The sequence below is a fragment of the Hypanus sabinus genome, chromosome 18 (assembly GCF_030144855.1).
Source record: "Hypanus sabinus isolate sHypSab1 chromosome 18, sHypSab1.hap1, whole genome shotgun sequence".
Lineage (NCBI taxonomy): Eukaryota > Metazoa > Chordata > Chondrichthyes > Myliobatiformes > Dasyatidae > Hypanus > Hypanus sabinus.
The window spans coordinates 14738898-14763982 of record NC_082723.1 but is presented as its reverse complement, the minus strand read 5'-3'; the positions used below and the strand labels follow the sequence as shown (position 1 = coordinate 14763982).

Sequence of the window (25085 nt, the reverse complement as noted above, 5' to 3'; positions counted from 1 at the left end):
TCTTCCCTGAGGCTGTGACCCTGCTGAACCTCACATACAGCGCTGAGCAGTATTGCACCCATATTGTACTGTCTCAGTACTTATATATCTGTATGCTGTAGCACTTTTTATTCGCAGTTATTTTGTAAATAACATTATTCTTTTGCACTTCTGGTTAGATGCTAATTGCATTTCATTGGCTTTGTATCTGTACTCGGGACAATGACAATAAAGTTAAATCTAATCTGATCTAATCTGGTATTATAAAGTGGGCAACATCCTGGTTTCTATCAATTGCACAGACAAATGATGGTTGATATTATGAATGTGTTAATAATATAGCAGAAATATGGGATAATATCCCAACTGCTCCTCAAATTGAACATGATTGATATTCTATTCTTCAAGTTAGGGACTGGAGTGATGCAGGGATAGAACATAGAGTAGGACACAGATTGCTCGGACCAAACCCTGCTGTATGATCTGCTGAACTTGGACCATTACATTTTGTACCCAGATGCCAACAATATAGCAAATATTTGTGCCTGGCAACAACAAATTGACCCCTTTTTAGATAGAAACCAAGACATGGGTGGAGGCCACCTGCTTACGTGATTTAACCCGATAGCCCCTTAGCTTAATTCCAATGTGTGGGGATATCATATATCCCTGAAAGGCAAACATAAGGTAGCACCCACACCAGTAAACTCTAGAGGTACTGATGAAGCCTGGAGAATAGATGCTTGAGACATGTACTAAAAGTTCTAAAAAGTTTGACTATAGGCAGTAAAAAAAAATACAAGGTCAGATTCCTGTGCAGGGAGCTTCCCCAGTGCAAACTTCCCATCAAGTTTTTAGGCCTTTGACTATTCAGAGTTTGCAGGCAGGACGTGCACACCTCCAGCTAATGCTGAAGGAATTCTGAAGTAGCTTCTTCAAAATGCCGGGAGTTTACAGGACTTCTGGGCCAGTCATTCTCCCAACATGTTCAGCAATTCTTAATAATGTTATCTCCCAGAGCCTCAATACCACCTCCACATGAGCGTGGAAATCCATATCAGATATATGTGTAGATTCGCAAACAAATGGATGGGGGAGATGTACCTGAAGGACTTGGTACTGCATTGAGTAAAATTGTCACAAGCCAGGGTTTATTAACAGTTTATAAGATTGGAGAACAAATGGCAAGGGCAAATTGGGACCTCGTCTATTCTATAATGATAGCCCTTTCTCCCCTAAACCATGTGCAGAATAGCACTTAATCAACATCTGATACATGAATGTTTGGCATTGGCAGCTAAGCTTGGCGTGGAACATTACCAGGGAAGTTAATTAGTCTTTGAAGATTGGGTGGTTACAGTAGAATCTCCCTTTAGTGAAAGTACTTGTGGCTAATTATGTCTGATAGGGCTTAAAGTCTTCATTTGAGTTTAGAACTTTGTGGTCAGTAAACGCAATACCATCACAAAGGTAGATGTTCAAAGATCAAAGTAAATTTATTTTCAAGGGACGTATATGTCAACACACACCACTTTCAGATTCATTTTCTTGTAGGCATTTGCAGAAAGATAAAGAGATACATTAGAACTTGTGAAAAATATATATAACCAAAAACTGACAAACAACCAATGTGCAAATAATAAAAAGAGTAAATAAATAATACTGAGAACATGAGTGGCTGGATCCTTGAAAGTGAGTCTATAGGTTGTGGAGACAATTCACCGTTGAGGTGAGTGAAGCTCAGGAGCCTTTTGTGTGCAGTGTAATAACTGTTCCTGGACCTGATGGTATGGGACCTAAGGATCCTGTAACTCCTGCCTGAAGTACAGGAGGAAATTTAAAGCAGCAGCATTTGTGGATATAAGAAAAGCCTGTAAAAGGATATGGCTCCAGAGTGTTGTGCCTTCTCTAATGAAAACCTTCCAAGTATTTCTAACTGCCTTTTCTGGAGCTGACCTGTTTATTAACTTCCACTTCCTCTTTGTTTGTATCCACATGTTATCTTTATTATTAATTGATCTCAGACAGCTTTATGCACTGGGGATGAATGCCAAGTGTACTTCCTCAGCTGAAGCTTGTTTGGGGGATGATAGGGGGTAACTGAAGCAGGACACACTGATGCACTCAGTTACCATTTTTAAACATTCATGTGTTTTGTATTTGTATCATCATATTAGGAATTCTTGCACCTACTCTTCGAACAGCAACTGTCAATGGGGATAGCACTGATAATAATCCTCCTGTCAGTTTTGGGATTGAAGAGCCCCCCACTGGTCAGAGGGTGTAAATAAAATGTGATGATTTGTCAATGGAAGATGTTATTTGGAAAAGGATTAATCATCTATTGGAAAAAGTTAAAACAAAGTGACTAATTGTTTGAGATATTGGAGATAAAACATACTGAATGCTTAAAATGAAAACAAAAAAGTGCTGGCTGCATTTGAGGAGTTGTTATACTATATGCTATTTTTAAATTGTTAAAAAGTTGTAATCCTACCTTAATATTGATGATCCTGCAGTAAACATAACAGTATTAATCTGCTTAGTATTAGCTCTTGATATGTGCACTTGGATTTGGCCAATGATATAGATATTATTCATAAACAATTTTTATTATACCCTTTGAATAGTTGGCATTTTAAAAACAGATCTCTTCAATCTGTTCCAACTCAAGTCTTACTGTCTGTCACACTTTCCTATCTGTATCCAGTCCAATCTTTCTCTATCCAAAACTTCCAGGTGCAGATCAGTGGGATCTTGTAAAAATTTTGTATAATTTATGTTTTCCTTTGAATGCTGCTTATACGATGCTATGTGCCTGTGATGCTGCTCCAAGAAAGATTTTCATTAAACCTATGCATACATGTACTTGTGCATGTGTCAATAAGCACAACTTTGACTTTTAAATTCAGAATTAGCTAGGGAACGCTTTTTCCAAGGGTGGTAGAAATGTGAAATTTTCCCCATCAAATAACAAAAGGATCTGATTCAGAGGATTTTCTAAGACTCTGAGTGATAGATTTTTACATGCCCAGAATGTTAATGAATATGAAACTAAGATTAGTAAGTGGAGTGCAGACACAGATTAGCTATAATTACACTGACAAAATGATCGGTCTATAGAAACGTAACGGTCTCATTATTGAAAAATTGTAAAATGTCATCCTCTAATGAAGTCTTGCAGTCCTGCTGACATGATGTCACATAGCTTTCCAATAATTGACATAAATATTACACTAAGAAATGTTTCAGATTTCTGCAACTGCATTTAAAAATCACTTGAAAAGAATTTAATTGGACATTAATAAGCACTATACGAGTCCAAGTCTCTGGTTTCCTTTGAGTGGTTTGATATACTCAGAAATAAGGTAAACCAACTACAGGAGAATATAATATAAATGGTGTTATAGCAAATAATGAAGTAAAATGCATATGTGGATACTATCAGCTTGATAGGCAACACATCTAAAAGATTGGAGCAGCAGTCAGAAACTCCAAGATAATAAAACGCTAAACAGCAGAATTAGGTCAGAAGACATCACAGTCAAAGCAGCGCATTGAGATGTCCGCCGAGGAACGATGCTGACCGGCACATTCCATTTCACGGGTGAATGCGTTGAGGGACGCACTGAAGCTTGGTACAGCCACTGCAAGAGCTCGGTGAGGAAGGACCACATTGTAGGGTTCTTCTACTGGAGAGGAAGAGGCTGGGTTGGGTAAGGAACCCCTTAATTTTTGTGGTGTTGTATCACCCGAGGGGGTCACATGAGCAGCAACAGTCATATTAGTTTTATGGAATGTAACAGAACATAACTATGAAGTTAAGAATGAAAAGGCAGTGGACAGTTTATTTTTGTAATATTTCTTATTCTGAACAAAGTATATTTGATAATAAAATTGAAGATAAACCAAAGGACCCAAGCACTTCTGGTCACAGAGACATGTGAATAAAATTACATGCATAAAGAAACAGTAGACAAAAAGTGTAAGTTAAGAAAATGTATTCATAATGAAAACTTACAGAAAAATGTAAAGGAATGGAAAGGGAAATTTAGAATATTAGTTGAAACTAAACTAAAAAACTCCCCCTCTGCAAATCCAGGTTGCAGCAAGTGGTCCAGAGAAAATCATTGGCTGTCAACTACTGACATTAGAAAACTTGTTCATCGCTAGAGCAAAGAAAAGAGCTAAAAAGCTTATGGCTGACTCCACTCACCCAAATAGTCACCTATTCACCAAATTGTCATCAGGGAGACACTACAAGACAGTGCCACCAGGACTACATGTCATCCCCGAAGCTTCTTTCCTGTAGCTAGCCAGCTCCTCAACAAAACTTACTCAGGTGTAATACCCCAACTGTCCCTGCACAACATCTGTTAAATGATATTTCCTACTCTCCTTGTTCTGTTGATAATTGTTTAATCTGTTCATACAATATGTTCACAGTTTTTAAAGTTTTATTATTGACGTTTATGCATGTGACCATTCTGCTAATTGTTGATTGCTCATGCTGTTTGTACTTTTGTCTTGTATATTATTGGTTGCTATTGTGTTGGCTGTTATGGTATTGTCCTGTGTTTTATGCTTAACACCGAACCACAATCAATTCTGGTATGTTTCACATACTGGCATTAAAGATATTCTGATTCTGAGAAGCCAGGAAGGGTACTAACAAGGGTCAATTTAGAAACAATACATCAACTTCCTCATATAACAAACACAATAAACACTGTCAAATATAGTAATGATGGCAAAACCTGTGGATTAATTCAGGAAAATAATGTGTTTGTATGTACAATATGGGGTGGCGTTTCTATACAACTGGACAATAATGGGTTGCCTCTGCTTAATTATTATGCGATTAGCAGCTCTGCTTAACTGCTGCAACCACTTTCTTCTTAAACATAAAAGACCAGATATAATGTTGTTGAAAATCCAAACCAAAAGGAAACGCTCTGCATGATCAAAGAGTAGATGCAAAAACAAGTCAAGCATGCACTGTTTCTTATGAGACACCAGTGATCGACTACCCAGATTATTTGGACTGAAAACGAAAAAAACATTTAACAGTCTTCATTCCATTGGTTCATACTGGTGCTTACACTTAACATAAATCTCTGGCATCTTTCTTAACCATTTAGAATATGCACATGGAAAATGCTGGTGATGTCCCAAAGGCCAGACAGCATCTATGCAAAGAGAAACAGTTAACATTTCAGGTCAAAGCACTTCATACAACCGTGGTCTCTATAACTCCTGACTAAATACAGGGTATCAACCGAAAACATCTATCTACACCCTTTGCCTCTACAGATGCTGTTTGACCTACTAGAGGCTGAGTTCTTTGAACATTCTGATCATTGTTCCAAATTCCAGCAACTGCAGTGTCTTCTGTCCTGGCCTTAATTCTGTTTCTCCCTCCCCAGATGCTGCTTGACCTGTTGTTTTCAACACTTACGTATTTCTGTAATTATTGCAGATTTCCAACATCTATAGTTTTTGATTTCGCATCAACATGTCTCTTCATTTATTTCCTCCTTAAGTGATTCACCCTTAATTTTTTTCTGCTATTCACTTCAACTACTTTCCCTTCACAGATGCTACCTGACTTGTTGAATTCCTCCAGCGTTCTGTGTGTCACTCCAGATTCCAGCATCTGCAGTCTTTTGTGAATCCTTTTTACTCCATTGTAAAGTGGCAAATGGGCTTATTATTGTCACATGTACTGAGGCACAGTGGAAAACTTTGTTTTGCATGTCAACCTTTCAGATCATTTCGTTATATTAGTACATTGAGGCGGGATAAGGGGAAAGAGCAAAGGACTGCAGAACAAAGTGTTGCAGATACAGTGAAGGTGCAGTGCGGGCAGACAGCAAGATTCAAGGCCACAGCTAGGTCGATTGTGAGGTTGAAAGTTCACCTTTCAGTCTTTGAAGATGATGTACGAGCAGGACAGTGAACACACAAAAAGCACACGGCTCAGTCCGGGTACCTGGCTAAATACTGAAGACTTGTGTTGATTAATTGACTGGAACATTCACTGAAGTCAAACCTCTCATTTTGGCAGTCTTCACTTGTACACAGCAACCTGCCTCAATGTCTATTATAGAACCATAGAACATTACAGCACAGAAACAGGCTTTTTGGCCCTTCTTGGCTGTGCTGAACCATTTTTCTACCTAGTCCCACTGACCTGCACCTGGTCCATATCCCTCCATGCACCTCTCATCCATGTAGCATTTCAGTAGCACTTAGATCCACAGTGAAGAAGTGTTTTGAGAGGTTGGTGATGGAACTCCTACCCAAGAAGCGACTTGGATCTGCTCCAATTTGCCTACCGAAGCAACGGGTCCACAGCAGATGCCATCTCATTGGCTCTTCTGTCAATCCTGGAACATCTGGACAGCAAAGATACATATTTCAGGACACTCTTTATTGACTATAGCTCGGCATTCAATTCCATCATCCCCTCAAAACTAATCAATCAGCTTCAAGACCTTGGCATCAATTCACCCTTGTACAGGATCCTTGATTTCCTCACTTGCAGACCCTGGTCATTTTGGATTGGCAACAACATCTCCTCCACAATCTCTGTCAACACAGATTCATCACAAGGTTGGGCACTTAGCCCCCGGCTCTGCTCACTTTACACTTATGACAGTGTGGCTAAGCACAGCTGCATTGCATATTCAAATTGGCAGCTGACACCACTGTCATCAGCCAAATCAAAGGTGGTACAAATCAGAATAGAGAAGGAAGGTTGAAAATCTGGCTGAGTGGTGCCCTCACATCAACTCAATGTCTTCTAGATTGGAAGAATATGGGAAAATATCAGGCTACAAAATAAATTGGGATAAAAGTGAAATTCTACCTCTTACTAAAGGATATTATAGTCAATGTCGATTAATAACTCAATTTAGATGGCCGATAAATGGTATAAAATATTTAGGTATAAGAGTTGATAATGATATAAACAACCTATATAAATTAAATTATTTAGCATTATTGAAAAAAATTCAAGAAGATCTTGATAAATGAATGATATTACCAATAACATTAGTAGGCAGAGTAAATGCCATAAAAATGAATATATTCCCTAGATTACGATACTTATTCCAAACACTACCAATACAACTACCCCAGAAGTTTTTTCAAGAGTTAAGTAAATATGTGAGGAAGTTCCTTTGGAAAGGTAAGATGTCAAGAATATTGTTGGAAAAATTGACATGGAAATTTGATCTAGGAGGGTTACAACTTCCAAACTTTAAGAATTATTGTAAAGCAAATCAACTTAGATTTATTGCATCTTTTTTTGATAAAGATAAGCCGGCATGGATTAGAATAGAACTAGATAAAATAGGAGAAAATACACCAGAGATTTTATATATAAATGGGAATCTAAATGGATATGGGAAAAGAAAGAATCTCCTATATTAAAACATTTGATTGATCTATGGAATAAAATAAATGTTGATGATGAGATAAGGAAATCTTTACTAGCAAAGAGGTCTTTAATTCAAAATAAACTTATTCCTTTTACAATGGATAATCAACTTTTATACAACTGGTTTCAAAAAGGGATTAGATATATAGGAGATTGTTTTGAAGGAGGTATATTAATGTCATTTGATCAAATAAAGAATAAATATAAAATATCAAACAACACTCTTTTTTGTTATTTCCAATTAAGGGCTTATTTAAGAGATAAATTGGGTCAAACAATGTTATTGCCAAAACCTAATGAAATAGAAACTTTAATTCAAAAAGGAAAAATTAAAAAAATTATTTCTTGTATGTATAGTTTGATTCAAAAACGGGCAATTAAACAAGGAATTCATAAGTCAAGACAAAAATGGGAAACTGACTTGAATATTAAAATTGAAGAAACAAGTTGGTCAAAACTATGTCTTGACAGTATGACAAAAACAACAAATGTCCGGTTAAGATTAGTGCAATATAATTTTTTACATCAATTATATATTACACCACAAAAATAAATAAATTAAACCCAAATTTATCTGATCAATGTTTCCAATGTAATCAAGAAATTGGTACTTTTTTACATTCTACTTGGTCTTGTTCTAAAATTCAATCTTTTTGGACAAATTTAAGAGTTTTACTGGAACAAATTATTGGAACATAACTTCCACATAACCCAATATTATTATTATTAGGTGATATTGAAGGGATAAAACCAAAACCCAAATTGAATAAATATCAGAAAGAATTCATAAAAATTGCATTGGCAGTAGCCAAAAAGGCTACTGCAGTTACTTGGAAATCAGATTCATACTTAAGTATATATCGTTGGAAGAACAAAATTTTCAACTGTATTCCACTTGAAAAAATTACTTATAATTTAAGAGATAAATATGAAACATTTCTGAAAATTTGGCGCCCTTATTTACAAAAGACAGGATTAAATATATAGGTGCTCCGAAGATAAAATTATTGGTTATTTGGGGAAATAAATAAATATGTATACTAAAGCTATTATGAACTCCGTGGAGCATGTGGGGATCTTCGGATATCCAGGCATTCATTCATTCATTCATTCTTTCTTTCTTTCTTTCTTTAGGGATATGTTAGGGGGAAGGGTTGATAATTTTTTTTCCCTTTCTTTCTGTAATCATTTGAAAATTCAATAAAAAAATTTTAAAAAAAACCTCTTACTCAATGTCAGCAAGACCAAGGAGCTGATTATTGACTTCAGAAGGAAGCCAAAGATCCATTAGTCAGTCCTCATTGGCAGATCAGAGTTGAAAAGGGTTAGCAACTATAAATTCCTCATGTCAAATATGATGGCAGAATATAGTATTAATGGTAAGACTCTTGGCAGTGTGGAGGATCAGAGGGATCTTGGGGTCCGAGTCCATAGGACGCTCAAAGCAGCCGTACAGGTTGACTCTTCTGTTTAAGAAGGTGTATGGTGTATTGGCCTTCATCAATCATAGAACTGAATTTAGGAGCCAAGAGGTAATGTTGCAGCTATATAGGACCCTGGTCAGACCCCACTTGGAGTACTGTGCTCAGTTCTGGTTACCTCACTACAGGAAGGATATGGAAGCCATAGAAAGGGTGCAGAGGAGATTTACAAGGATGTTGCCTGGATTGGGGGGCATGCCTTATGAGAATAGGCTGAGTGAACTCGGCTTTTTCTCCTTGGAGCAATGGAGGATGAGAGGTGACCTGATAGAGGTGTGTAAGATGATGAGAGGCATTGATTGTGTGGATAGTCAGAGGCTTTTTCCCAGGGCTGAAATGGTTGCTGCAAGAGAACACAGGTTTAAGGTGCTGGGGAGTAGGTACCGAGGAGATGTCAGGGGTAAGTTTTTTACACAGACAGTGGTGAGTGCGTGGAATGGGCTGCCAGCAACGGTGGTGGAGGTGGATACGATAGGGTCTTTTTAGAGACTTTTGGACAGGTACATGGAGCTTAGTAAAATAGAGGGCTATGGGTAAGCCTAGTAATTTCTAAGGTAGGGACATGTTCGGCACAACTTTGTGGGCTGAAGGGCCTGTAGTATGCTGTAGGGTTTCTATGTTATTATTTCAGAGGACCTAACTTGGGTCTAGCACATAAAGGCAATTATGAAGAAAGCACGGCAGTGCCTCTACTTCCTTAGGAGTTTGCAAAAATTCAGCATGACATCTAAAACTTTGACAAACTCCTGTAGATGTGTAGTGGAGAGTATATTGATTGGCTGCATCACAGCTTGTTTGGAACCATCAATGCCTTTCAATAGAATATCCTACAAAAAGTAGTGGATATGGCCCAGTCCATCACAGGTAAAGCCCGCCCCATCATTGAGCACACCTACATGAAGTGTTGTCACAGGAAAGCAGCATCTATCATCAGGGACCCTCCACCACTCAGGTCATGCTCTTTTTCTCACCACTGCTGTCAGAAAGAACATAGAGGAGCCTCAGGACTCACACCACCAGGTTCAGGAACAATTATTATCCCTCAACCATCAGGCTCTTTAATCAAAGAGAATAACTTCACTCAACTTCACTTGCCCTGTCACTGAAACGTTCTCACAATCAATGGACTCGACATCTCATTATTATTCTTCCTATTTGTATTTGTACAGTGGTCTTTTGCACACAGGTTGAACACCCAAGTTGGTGCGATCTTTCATTGCTCCTGCTATTATTCTATTATGGATTTATTGAACATGCTTGCAAGATGATGGGTCTATATGATGACACACATGCACTTGGATAAAATTTTTACTTTTAACTTTTAGGGACAGTTTGCAAGTTTTTTTAAACAGTTGTCCTTAAGCCCGATGGTAGGTGTTTTAAGGTATCTTTTGCCCAGCTGGAGGAGGGAGAAGCAAGAATATCCAGGGTGGGAGACTGCTTTGATTATACTGGCTGCTTTACCAAGGAAGTGCGAAGTCCAAGGAAAGGAGGCTGGTTTCTGTGATGTCCTCAGCTTTCTACCACACGCTCTAAAAACATTTCTCTAATCCCTCATTGAACCTCATCAGCGCCTTGTTGTACTGTAGTTGGCAGCTGTTTCCATGGCGTCCGCTGACTCTACCTGGTTGACGTCCCTTCCCCCGCCTCTTTCGGTATTACGTCATGACGAGAGCTGGCGTCACGGAGCTGGCGATATGCAGGCCGGGATACAGGAGGAGCGGTCAGCTGGTGGACTGGTGACGTGTGCGGCTTTGACACCATGGCCGACGGGAGCCGACAGGCCAAGCTGGCGGCCGCTAAGAAGAAGGTGAGAGCGAGGGAGTCCGGGAGGGGAGGGAAGATCCAAAATGGCAACGTCGCTATCCTCCTCTTCTGCAGAAGGAGGGACCTCGCTCCCGTGTCCGGGGCCAAGTTAATCCCCAACTCGCCTCCTCCTTGCCACCGTCCCCTCCCCCCCAGCCCCGGCGATCCGTGTAACCACGTCCCCATCGCCCGGACGCCTGGCCCGCTCCTGCCGTCGCGTCAGATCGCAAGGGAGGGAATCAGGCGAGTCCGGGGATCCTGCGGCCTGCTGACATATTTGCTGAGGAATACTAATCATGCCTGGGCGGAGACCGTGGCTGTCAGGCGAGCTACACGGATCGGGAAGTGGGGAGCTGCGAGCTCCTGTTCCTGGAGGGAGGAAATAACTATTCACTGATGAGCAAAAGAGAAGAGAAGCCTGGTGCAAATTTCAGCTGCTGGCCGAGCAGGTGCATCTTTCCACCGGGCACTCTTGCAGACATTAATTATGTTTCGACCTCAGTTCATGATTGAACTTGAGAGTCACAGAAGGAGTTAAATTCTAGGAGTTATTCATCCCTTGATTTTAATAGAGTTTAGCTTTCCACTGTGCAACCGATACATATTTTTATTTGCAAAGAGTCGAACATTGTACTTCTGGGTAAGAATTAATCCATAAAAAGTAGAAGGCCGTTTGATGAAGAAGTTGAATATTTTGGGGAAAGGATGTGCAAAAGTCGTACTGAGACGGAACTTTATGTATGAAGTCAATTGAGGGAATGGTGCAAAACCTTCATTCGACCCCTCACTTGCTCAGTATAAGTGGAATGGTGATCTGGCGAAGAGAGAAGCTGTATGTAGATCTCTGACAGCGTATTGGGGAGAGAGGAGAATGGAGCTTATTTCCTGTAACTGACTGTCAGGCAAATGAGCATCGCGTCAGGGTGTTGGGTTACTGCGTTGGAGTTGATATAACTGCCAGGGGAATATGGTGGCCTGTGATCAGCTTTAGTAGGCTTGAGGGATCTGTTGTCTTCCTCAGACTATTTTCGTGTGTTTCTTTGAAAGGTTATAGACTTGAATATTTAAGTTTGGATGTGTGCATTTGAAGGTGTTGGTTGTTACTTGCTTTGCAACTATCGGTCGTTATTGGATAATTGTGTGCTCAAATTGTAGAGCACATTAAGTGTGATTAGACCACAAGATGCAGACTAAGACCATTCTGTCTTTCATGGGTGATGTTATCCCTCTCAGCTGTATTCTCCTGCTTTCTCCCCACAATCTCTGACGCCCTGACTAATCAGGAACCTGCCAAACTCTGCCTCATTGACAGGTCTCCACAGCTGTCCTGGCAAAGAATTCCACAGATTCATTATCCTCCTCATCTCTGTTCTAAATGGACATTCTTCTATTCTGAGCTGTGTGTTCTGGTCCTAGTCTCCCCCACTGTAGGAAATATCATCTCCACATCCACTGTATCGAGGTCAATGGTTCCCAAAGTGGGTGGTAGGTAGGGGTGGTAAGAATAAAGGAGGCAGTGGGGTTTCTTGGTAGCAAGGGTGGCAGCTGAGGCTCTCTGTAAGGAATGAATTAATGGTTGTAATTGCATCAAATGACAATTGAATACTATTGCCGTGGGTGATCTTGTATGCTGGAGGGTCTGATGGTTTATTTTTATCAGTTTCTCACCAGTTTATCAACTTATTATATGAATTACTGCATAAAATCAGGCAAGTCTTAGGGCTTTTTGTTAAGTTCCTGGAGCTTGTTCCAGTAACTACATGACCAATGTGATTGAAATGGATAATACTTCCGGAGGGTGAGTTCTACACGCATCCTTGTATAAATTAAAACATTGGAATTAGGCCAGTGAAATATGGACATTACTTAATTGTTGAGAATTTTTATGCATATTACTTTTTTTAACTAAAATTGTACTGCTACAAGAAGAGTTGCTGTGTTTGATTCTAACTCAGTTAATTCTCTGGTTAAGAAGTTTTGTTAGTGATTCTGATATTTGTTGTTACTTTAAATATCCTGCTTCATAGGTTGGCATAAATACTGGTCTAGTTGAAGAGTACTAATCACGTAAGGGTTATTGCAAAGTGAGCATAAATGATTATGTCTGCCTGTGAAGAGTCATGGATATTATAGCTACATGTGGAGTGTAGGTATATTCTAATATTGGAATAACCACACTCCTAATTATTTCAGTTTTTGTTTAGAATGTGATCGCTTGCCATTTTTTTGTTTTTCCAGCCATTGTGTTGAATGTCCCTATTACTCTGTGCTTATGAATAAACTTTTCCATATTGTTATATTGGCTTTCTGTGGGCTTTTCTTCAACCCATCGATCTAGCAACATTTGACATGTATTTTGTGAATTTTTCTCCATATTACTGCTAATTAGTTACAAGTAATCACTCAGAATAGGTGCACTATTGTATTACCGATGATGTGAAATTTGAGGTTTCTATATTACATCAGTCACAGCGCAGAGTGATTGAGCAGATGTGTAGAGATATTGTTTTCATCTTGCTGACTAGCAGCCTTAGCTGCTAAATTATAGAAATGCACATTTCACTGGAAGCTAATGGGATGATAATATTTCCCAACATTTGTCACCTTTTGTTGTTTTTTGATTATCGTTCTCTATTGTGTAGAACCAGGCAATTAATTACATTGGATGTTAACCTTGGCTTCATAATAACACTTTGTCCTGGAGCCTGGAGGTCTAAAGTTCTTCTCATTTCTACCAATGTTTAGCACTTAATCCTGATTGATACTGAGCAGAAAAAATCTTAGACTGCCAAAAGCACTTTCACTTGGACAAGATACTTATTTAAAATGAAGTGCCTGCCTTCTTTCTCAGATGGATGTAAAAGATTGCAATTAAGAACATGGGACACTAGGCTTCTCCCATTGTATTGTACGATGTGGACCCTCCGACCAACAACATCAAATAAATGTTTAATTGGTTATTATCTACTTCCTGCCATTTAACTGCCACTTTAGTGCATAAAGTGGAAGTTCAAACACTTCTAAAGTGATTCATTGGCTGTAAGGCTGAAACATAATAGGGCATTCTGTTATAAGTGCATTTAGTTTAATATAGAATGAAATGCTTATAGTTTTCTACTTTTGGTTTGCCATTGTTGGCATGCCTGGTAATCAACAGTTCTTCTTGCTTATGTGCATGTAATTTGATTGGGAATGCTATTGGTTTTAACTTTAGTTTCACTGACTGATACAAGGATATGCAGTCAGTTCTGGAAAGAACAGTTCTGAGATACTGTCAGTCATGTTCCTGCCAAGAAGGTGCATCTGTTCTTTGACTTGGTTCTTAGGCTTTTACTTAGGCATTGAATGACTGGAATATTAGAGATGTTGCCTGGATGGCTGTATCCTGCGATTGTTCATTTTATTCAATAGCATTTACTTTTACAGTAATTATTGTAGTACTTTGACCATCATTATCAAAAGTTGTGTATAAATTGACTGTTTAAGCTGGAAATAGGATAGTTAATTTGAACAGCTGACTAATATACTCTTGTCAACAAAGGTGTATAGTGGTGCTGCCTCAAGCACCTGGCAGCAGCATCTTGATGTTAATTGCTTGTACTTGCAGTACAGCGTGGTGTAGAAAGGGAAGGTAATTATAATATGGCACAGTATGACCATATTATATAGCCATGCTGTGCACCGACACTACTACCCTGTAATACTTTGTCGTAATACTTTACCATGCCAGTGACCTGGGTTCCGTTCCCATTGCTGTCTGTAAGAAGTGTGTATGTTCTTCCCATGACCACATGGGTCTTGCTCCGGTTTCCTCCCGTGCTCCAAAGATGTTTGGGTTAATATGTTAGTAGGTCGTATGCATGTAGTTGGGTGGCACAGGATCATTGTGCTGGAAGGACTGTTATTGTGCTGCATCTCTAAATAAGTAAATTCTCTGTATCAGGAAGTACTCAGGCACACTTACAGAGGGGCTGAAATCCGGGGTTATGATTACTTGTACTTCACTACTTTAAAAGCGACCTGACTAGCCATTTGTAACCATGACAATGTAGCTGTTACGAATTTTACATATATCGGGTCTTCGGTATTGCATTGATGAAGTTGGACTATTTGCAGAGCCTTGAAAAAGTATTCAGCCCCCAAACCATTTTCACATTTTACAGTCTCATTTTGTCAAATCAAAAGAAAAATTCTAAAACCTGTGAACAATTTACTGAAAACTAAAAACCAAAATTGTGAAGCTTGAAAAGTATTCATTCCCTTAATAATTACTAATTTTCCTCAGGCACAATACTGTTTATTGCCTTACCAACTCACCTGATTTGTTGATGTAGAAAATTGGAGGCTCACCTGTTTTCAATGAATTCATATGAATAAATACCCCCTCTCTCTGTAAGGTCCAACAGTATGGTAGATTTTTAACAGCCCAACCAAACCAAAATGAAGACAAAAGAGCGTTCAAGACAAGTCAGGGAAATGATCGCAGAGAAGCACAAATCTGGAGAAGGGTACAAGACGTACCTCAGAGCTCAGTGGAAAAAATATGAAACTGTGGTCACACTGCTAAGGTCAGGCCACCCTCTAAACTTAGTCACCAGAAAATAATGGCACTTGTTAGAGAAGCTACTGTGACACCAACAGTCACTCTGAGGGAGCTGCAGAAGCCAGTGGCTGCAACTGGAGATGAAGTTCATGGCTCCACTACCTCTAAGGCCTTGCACAAAAAGGGTATTAACGGGAGAATGGCAAGGAAAAGTCCCTGGCTTAAGTAAAACGTAGTCTTACCCATAAAGACTTTGCAAAAGTGTCTGTTAGAAGATACTGTAAAGATGTGGAAGAGTGTCTTGTGGTCGGGTGAGACTTAAGTGTCACTTTTTGGTCTCAACACTAAGCAATATGTGTAGCATAAATCTAATGCTGCGTGTCAGCCAGTTAACACCATTCCTACTGTAATGTATGGTGGAGATAGCATCACGCAGTGGGGATGCTTTTCAGCAGCAGGGACTGTTGATCTGGTCAGGATTAATGGGAAGATGAATACTGCTAAATACAGAGAGATCCTGGATAAAAACCTGCTCGCCTCTGCCAGAAAGCTTAAACTGGAGAGGAAGTTCATCTTTCAGCAGGATAATGACCTAAAGCACACTGGCAGAGCAACCATGGGGTGGCTTCAAATGTCCTTGCAAGGTCCAGTCAGAGACCTGACCTTAGCTCAAACAAACTTCTCTGGCAAGGCCTCAAAATTGCTGTCCATCGCTGCTTCCCAAGTAACCTGGCACAGCTTGAGCAATTTTGCAACGAAAAATGGTCAGATCTTGCTCCATCACATTACGTAAAACTTATCCAAAAGACTACTGCTGTAATAGCTATGAGATGGTTCAACTGAGCATAGGAGGGAATGATACTTTTGAACTGCACACATGTCAGTTTTTGAATACTTAGTTTTTCTGGCTTTACAATTTTCCCTGTTTTTTGGGCTCTACTGTGGGAAAAAAAGGAGCATGTGATTCACCAATAAAAATTCTCAGTTAAATTGATCAAAATCCTTGCTTTTAATACTCATTTATATGAACTAAGGATTTGGGGAAGAATACTTTTACAAGGCACTGTATATACCCAAATGTTCACACTATACCTTTCTTCAGAATAACATCCATGTTTGAATCAGGACAATCTTCAACTTTTTATGTTAGAAACACTGCATTAATTAGGCATCAGGTTATGCAGAATTTTGTGTATATAAGAGGAAAAATTGTTCAAATTCAAACAAAATTAAAACTCAATGTTTGTCTCAGTGATCCCTAAGCCTTGATACATCCTTCTTTCATTTGCAGGCTACTGAGAGCAGATGAAAGTGGCAGAAGCTGTAATAATAGAGTTCAGGAGAAGGCAATGGGAGTAATGGCAGTCAAATTCCAGTATTAGCAGTGAGATTTTAGCAACACAATATGAATGACAGCAGAGTTATCGCTAATATTTACCACATTCTTGTGATAATACGGTTAATCCTGAAAGAAACTGAAGTAGTTTTACCAGGGATATTTAACAATTTAGTTTAATATTGGGAAAAGTCTGTTATTATTGTAACAATTACAGAAAAAGTGAGAACTACTCAGCAGATCAGACAGAATGTGAAACAGACGTTATCAAACATTGACCTTGCTGGTTCTCTCCATGGTTAGCTCTCCTGCTGAAAAATAACATAGGAAAGTCTGAAGTAAACAATCCTGTACTTTTCTTCCTGATGGCAGCATGAGAAGAGAGCATGACCTGGGAGGTAGGTGTCCCTGATGGTGATTGCTGCTTTCCTGCGACAACACTTCATATGGATGTGCTCAGTGGTGGGGCGGGCTTTACCTGTGATGGACTAGGCCATATCCACTAGATTTTGTAGGATTTTCTGGTCATAGACATAGTTTTTTTCCATACTACTCAGTGACACAGCCAGTCAATGTGCACTCCACTACATATCTGTAGAAATTTGTTAAAGATTTAGATGACATGCGGATCTTCACAAACTCCTGAGGAAGCAGAAGTGCTGCTGTGCTCTCTTTGTAATTGCAATTATGCGCTGGGCCCAGGACAGGTCGATAACACTGAGGAATTTAAAATTGTTTACTCTCTACTTCTGATGCCCAATGAGGACTGGCTCGTGGACCTCTGGTTTCCTCCTCCTGAAGTCAATAATCAGCTCCTTGGTCATGCTGACATTGAGTAAGAGGTTGTTGTTGTGGCAGCACTCAGCCAGATTTTCAATCTTCTTCCTATGTGCTGACTCGCCACCACCTTTGATTCGGCCTACAACAGTGATGTCGTCAGCAAACTTGAAAATGGTTTTGGAGTTGTGCTTAGCCACACAGTCATAAATGTAAAGCGAGCAAAGTATGGGGTTAAGTTCACAGCCTTGTGTTGCACCTGTGCTGATGGAGATTGTGGAGGAAATGTTGCTAAACCAAGCTAACTGAGGTCTGCAAGTGAGGAAATCAAGGATCCATTTACACTAGGAGATATTGAGGCCAACGTTGTGAAGCTTATTGATTAGTTTTGAGGGGATGATAATATTGAATGCTGTGCTGTTGTCAATAAAGAGCCTCCTGATGTATGCATCTGTGATATCCAGACGTAAACCTAATCATTTTGAAAGCTAAGCTATTTTAATATATTAAATAATGTTTCTCTTTTCTAAAGTTGAAGGAATTCCAGCAGAAGAAGACTCCACCAGCTCCAGGAGCCAGGAAGAAGAGAAGAACTAAAGATGATGGAACTGAAACAACAACAACTCTCGCAGAGAATGACCAAGAATGTGAGGTAAGTTCCTGTAGGTTTCACAATTAAAGTAAATTCATTTTCAGAGTACATACATGTAACCAAATACTACCATGAGATTCATTTTCTTGCTGGCATTCACGTTACATTTAATGTATGGACGAAGTTCTAGCTGTGCAGTTGTTCTCTGATGCACCTGCATCAGCTTTTCTATGTATTCCCTTTCCCTCCACATGAAAGAATGTTTTACTCAGACCAATTGCATTAAAATATAAAGTTGCTATAGTTACTTTGACTATTATGTTCACTTTTAGGATATGGGTAATCATTGGCAAAGGCTTTTAGATATCCATTCTGTACATCTGATAGAAGGAATGCAAATTATTTGAAGTATCTATTCTGAATTGCATTCTTTTCATTTGTGAGGTAGATGTTTTTCAACTTTTTTTAACAATTGTAATAAACATGGTTACACTTCTAGTTTAACTGTTTTTGCTTTTGCAGTTTAGATATTTTTAAGAAAAAAATTGTGAGCATTAATCTGAGCTGTTCAATTGGGTTAAATTATTTCCCATTTGTTCTTCAACAAATATCCACTTTAATAATTCTTCTGAAACTGCTACAGATAATGCCAAGATACCTTCATTTGTCATTATTTTCCTTGGGAATGCAATTTTCTATTCTTAATTGTTCTCTCCTCAAAGATATTCTCACTTTCATCTTTAGTTGTAATAGCAAACAAATTGGAGTAAGATTATTAGCTGGTAGTTTATTACATTGCTTTATCCTATTTCCCTACTTCTCAAATTTTGCTTTTTGAAATACAGTGTTCTCCCTTTAAGATTAAGAGCAAATATGTGATTAACACTAACCTGGTGCCAAATTCTTGAGATGTCAGTTTAGCATGCAACATTATTCTTTCCCTAATTTTCAAATAGATTTCAGTTGTGGTCAGTGGTGGAAAATATCATTTTATGAATGGCTGTAACCGAGGAGGATAGACCAGAAGAGGCTTGAATAGAATTGAAATACTGTGCTTGGGTTATAGTTGAAAAGTGCTTTTTATCTTGCAAATTTGTAAGCATTCTTTGGGTAATAGGCATGAAGCATTCTTGATTAATGAAGGCCTTTTATTCAGCTGAAGTCCAGTTTTTGCAGTAGGATTTTTGAGATCTACATTATATTTGAATGTTTACCTCAATTTCAAGCTTAATTGCCTTTCAACCATACGCATGTGTACAGCTAAATGAAACAGAGTTCTTCTGGGAGCAAGGTACAAAAAAACTGTACATAAACTCACATAAAGGAAATAGCATATTTAGTTACGAAGGCACAAATGGTTAGGGTGGCATATACAGTCACAAATAATGATATTTGCCCAGATCCCTGAGTGGCATAGCCTGAAGATTGATGATGCATGGGATGTTGTTCTGGAGCCACATTTCTACAAGAACAAGCAAACGCCAGTTCTTCATTATGTGCTAATTCAGCTGCAGGCAAATGCAGTCCAGCTTGTCTTCCACTGATTGAACACTGGAGCGCAGCGCCAAAGAGAGGAGCAGCCCAGAACTCAGCATAGACTCCAGTGCTTCCACTGTGACTCTTTCTCCCACAAATTCTCCAGTGCTGCCTCCCCTAGGTGGCTGCAGCAGGCAGTGCGGAGGTATGAGGACCTGATCGTGCAACAGCTGAGGCCATGCAGCTCCCCTGCCATCGGACTTTCCAATGAAACGGACTTCTATCTGCATAGGGTTCCAGCAATGTGACGCAAAGGAGTGGTAGTCTTAGCAGGTCCCTTTGGACATTGACATTTCTTAGTCTTTCACTGTCTTGAAAAATACTCTGTGCCCCGAAGTGAATAATTTCGTTTTTCTAGATTGTATTTGCCATGTTTTCACTAGCTAACCTATCTCTTTGAAGTCTCTTTTATATCTTCTACCTACTTATAGTCCCATCTGACGAACTTGGAAGTACGACATTCGGACCATTTAGTTTGTATTTAGCTGGGACCCAGACATCAGTTCTTATGATATACAACTAATCAAAGCAGGACAATCTGAAAAAAAGATCAGTTTATTTCCACTATGTTTCCATCTGTTAACTAGTTCTCAATGCATACCAGTAAATTGCTGCCCCACCCCCATCTCCCAGCCTTCTGTGTAAATTCTTATCAAAAACTTATAGGACTTCTGCATTCTAGTAGCAGAACATACTCAAAGAACTCTAGCAATTTAGGCAAATACGAAGTCCCTTTCATAAATCCAAGCCACCTCTACTCAATCCTTTTACAATTTGCTTGGTGCTACTGTAGATTCCAGCATTTTCTCTACCTCTTATGTTGGACTAACAGGTTGTAAGTTCTGTTTACTTTACTTTCACATTAGTGGGGTTATATTTGCAGACCTGTAATCTGCAGGATTTTGGAAGATATTTCTAGTGTATCCACTATTTAAAATTCAGAGATGCAGATCACTGGGTCCTTGGGACTTATTGATGTTGTCTTGCCACCTTCTCCAGTACTATTATCCAATACTAATTTGTATAATTTTTCATTCTTATTACACACATTTGTTCTGGGGTATTTCTGATAAGTTTTTCTGTCTTTTTATGAAGATGGAAACAAATCATTTATTTTCTCTGCCAATTTATTGTTTGTAATTGTCATTGATAGATAGATAGATACTTTATTCATCCCCAAGAGGAAATTCAACATTTTTCCAGTGTCCCATACACTTATTGTAGCAAAACTAATTACATAAGTATTTAACTCAATATAAATATGATATGCATTGTAATTTCTCTCTTATGCAAAATTAAGTAAGAAGGAATGCACAAACTTTCTCATGCAGTTTGCATGGAGGTAAACAAGCTTTCTATTTCCTCAGTTAATCCCGTTTTGAAGTTTAATTAGGTATGTGATGAACTTTGCTTTTGTCTCTCAAATAAGAGCTTTCCTATGTTGAAAATATTATATCTTCCATTTCACAGTTATTGCTGCAGCTAATACTGTTTTCTTTAAATACTGCATTTACAGAGGTTTCTGAGCTTGTGGTGTTATTTTTTTAAAAGTACTATTTTGGGAATGCTTTGTAGATTAAAAACTATGTGAGAAAATAGATCAGTAAATGAAAGTGATTTTCCAATTGTTAGTTATTCACTGAAAGGGAAAGAAACAAAGAAGTTCTTTTTGAGGAGAACTTGTAGAAGCCCAATGTTCTCATTTACTTTATACTATTTTAGTTTCCTTTCGTTTGTCTTTAAACCTGTGGAAAATTCTAGACTAGAAACCATGGGCAACTGAAGTATGATGTGAATTTTCTAGTTGGAAATTATAACATTTGCAAAATTTGAACTTATTTTAGAAGTTTGCTGATAATCCTGATCACACAGCATATGTAGAGTTAATGGTGCCTACTTACAATAAGTATTAATTTTGGTTGTCTTTACATAAGAGTGATGGTTTTTACCATGGGATTCCAAGAATGTAAGATTGTAGACTTTGTCTTTATAAGTTTAATTAGTTTTGTTTGCTGGACACACTGTCAATTCTTCCTCTCTTTCTCTGAGTTATCCCTGTCTCTTTACTACTGTTCAGATGCCCCTGCAGAACATTCTGAAGGCGTTGGTTGCAGACTGCAATAAGTCCAATGGGGTTTCTCTGCCTTCATTGGACAGGCTAAAGGTGAGGTAGCTCTGGATGTAACTTGTTTCTGTGGCTGGCTTGCTGACTTTCATGCATGCATTGTTGCCAAGGGAAAGGATTGAAGGGATGGGTTTAGGACCAAGACTATTTCCATTGTGATTATTATGACTGCAGCTTTATCAAACAGTCTTAATTTCAATTATCTCTCTTTGTTTAGGAGCTGATTTTGCTCTTGCTTGCATTGTATTTGCTTTGCTTTATTGGTGTGTCCTGAATATGCAAAGTCACTGTGAATTTCAAAGGAAGCATCAAGATCCTATGCATGATTCGTAGTCAACTAGTTCTGGATGCCATTCAGCATGTCCAGTCTGTGCATGTTCCATAAGAGTTAGTGATTTGCATGCATTCAGAAGAAGCTTACTATTCCTTTATATGATTTAGCCTGAATTCTTTGTCTATTCAGGCATCTAGAACTGAAAAGATGCTTGGCATATCTTCAGGGTTCCTTGTATCTGAAGCTTCCTGGTAACCTCCCTATATTTCCTTCACCTGATTCTGAATTGTAACAGTTCTGCCTTGTGGCCATTTTTTCCAAAGTTAGTTCTGATTGGGAAGTGGGCAGCATAGGATTCTTTTATTGTTAGCTCTGTAAAATGTATTTTAAATCTTCAGTGAATCTCGGTGTCAATATGAATATTTGGTTTGCAACATCTCCTATTTAAAAGGAGATGAAAATATTATCACTCAGTCAAAAGGCATCACAGCACTAAGGAATCTCATTACATACATTTTCTTAAATGCTTACTTGAATTTTGGCTGTGACAGGATTGTATTATTGTCGAGTAAAAATATATTTATTTTCATAGCTTTTATCTGCTTCAATGTTTACTTGCAATTAAATTGTCTTCTGTCATACTTTACTGCTCAGTTGATTTTAATTACTTAGAAATGCAATATGGTGCATTGTTATGCATAAAAGTTCTAACAATGGCAGAATAACAACTTTTATGTACAAAGGACCTTTAATGGATAAGAATTCCCAAAGTGCTGCACAGAAGCACAGTCGAATAAATTTGACAGCAATCTAAAGAAGAAAATATTGGCTGTTTGCTAAAATTGTAAGGATGAGGATATTCAGTTGTGAGGCAAAATTAGATAGACTTGAAGAACTCCAACCATTGACAGATGTGATCTGGCAGTTTATTTTAAAGTTTGATAAGGCAACCATGTAGCAGTGAATTTGAATTAAATAAAAATTAAAGGAGAAAATTTGTGGTATTTGAGCTGTTTTTTAATTGAATAGCTTTCCAGAAGTGCTTCTGTGGATACAAGCAATTCTGTTTTTCTTTGTCTTGATTTAAAAATTGCAATATTGTAAATGTATAGCAGCTTTTTTCAGTATTTGGAGAAAAGGGTATGACAGCGCAGCTCCCACTTTCTTGACTTCTAGGGATCTTCTCATATTAGGCCTTAAATAAGTAAAGGGTCCATTTTCATTTCTATCATGTTTGCAAAGTCATATTCAAGTTTATTGTCATCTGGCTGTATATGTATACAATCAAATAAAACAACGTTTCTCCAGATATGGTACACCCACAACACATACATCACACAGAGCACACAAACCAAAATATTACCATAATAAATAAAATATAATTCAAAATACAGGGCAGATAAACAGTACACAGTACAATAAGCAGCTCACAACTCACGAGGCATCGATGAATACCTTGCCACCATTAATCCCACAGCCTGAGAGAAGAAGTGCAGAATGCAGAAGTGGTGTGGGTCCAGATTAGATTGTCCATTAGGTGCACACCAAGGAACTTTGTGCTCTTCACTGTTACGGCAGAGCCGTGAGAGTGAAGAGTGATGCGGAGTGGAGATTGGTGTCTTCCTGAAATCCACAATCTCCTCTTTGAGTTGTCCACATTGAGACTCAGGTTGTTGTTCCCGCACCATTTGATTAGCCTCTCTGCCTCCTTTCTGTATACCTACTCATCATTGTTGCTCACAAGGCCAACAAATGTAGTATCGTCAGCGAGCTTGATGATGTGGTTTGAGCTGGCTCTGTAACACAGTCATGAGTCAGCAGCAGGCTGAGCACAACCCTAGGGTTACCAGTGATGGGGCTTGAGATACTGCTGCCATCTGGGGTTTTCCAACAAGAAGTCCAAAATCCAATTACAGAGAGGGCTGTTGAGTCCCAATGAGGATGGTGTATCTTCCAGCCTCTGATGGATGATCATGTTAAACGCTGAGCTGAAGTAAATGAAAACCATCCTGGCATATGAGGCATAATTTTCTAGGTGAGACAGGACAGAGTGAAGGACAAAGGCTAGGAACATCATCAGTGGATTGATTTTAGTGGTGGACAAACTTGAAATATTGAAGTGGTGACACTTAACGTAAAACTTTGAATTGAACAGCTCTTGCATTAGAACAGAAACTAAAACAGTCCAAGTAATGGCATTGAAATTGGGAGTTGCTTTCAGTACTGTTTGTAAAAGCTAGCCAATTACTTGAAACCACTAAGTCAATAAAACTAAGGGTGTGATTGAATAGAATGTACTTTGCAGAGAATCTGTGCTGACATCCGGCTAATAACATTTAGCAAGTGGCAATTTGAAGCAGTCAATTGAACTTAGGAGTTGTATTTAGATACTGAGAAAATACAGCATTCTCAAGAAATATAATTTGAAGGGCAATGGTCATTTTGTGAATGTAGTGTGTATTTTACCTGTAAATATACACTTCAATTTGAGATTCTTCTAGAATCACACAAAGGACTGAGCTTGTAGAGTTTGGGCAATGTCAGTTAGTTGAGGATAATATAGAAGGAAGAAAAAAATATATTTTCTGAGGTTAGTTGTTAGTATGGTGGTGAGGGTGTATCTTAAAGTTTCACTACAAAGTATCTAAATGGCTGAGGATTGCATCATAAATAATGAGACGAACAAGAGGTGGAACAGGAGACTGGAGTCATCAGCTAGTTGTGGATGAGGAAGTTGCTGTGCTATAGTGGACTGAATGGAAGATTGCTATGCCGCTGAGGGTTTGAAAGACAATGTTAGTGATAGAGGAGGCATTAGGGGAGATGTCCGAAGATACAAAACTAAGATTGTTGCAAAGAAAACAATGAGCTGATTTGGTGATGGAATTTGTAGCACACAGATAAAGAGAAAGTGACTAGTCAAATGTTTGCTGGAATCAACCAGAATTATAGTCTATGCATGATTGGATTTAAAAGGGAACTAAGGTTTAACTTGTGCTATTTGACCAGGAACGGCTGAACCGTTTGGATCTTTGCTTTTTGAAGACAAAGGTAGAAGGATTTTGATGGGTACAATGCTTTTGATTGGAAAGAAGAGCAAATTCAAAACCTAAAGTTATCACTAAGAAATCAAGTGAGGAATTCTGAAGAAAATGGGCAGAATGCAGATTGCCTGGCCATCTGGAGTAGTTA

At 38.6% G+C, this 25085-nt stretch overlaps 1 protein-coding gene across 6 annotated transcripts in view; it reads left to right on the top strand.

The window, feature by feature from the left end:
* Positions 1 to 25085, top strand: part of golga2 (golgin A2) — a 121472-nt gene that overhangs the window by 24886 nt on the left and 71501 nt on the right. For 3 of the 6 annotated variants that reach the window (XM_059993697.1, XM_059993699.1, XM_059993698.1), the window contains 2 exons: positions 17899 to 18018; positions 21572 to 21658. In XM_059993697.1, the coding sequence (XP_059849680.1) occupies positions 21572 to 21658 (87 nt within the window). In that variant the 5' untranslated portion in view covers positions 17899 to 18018. Of the gene's footprint in view, positions 1 to 10585; positions 10715 to 17898; positions 18019 to 21571; positions 21659 to 25085 lie in introns of those variants that run through there. The other 3 variants (XM_059993695.1, XM_059993694.1, XM_059993696.1) reach the window with 2 other exon arrangements.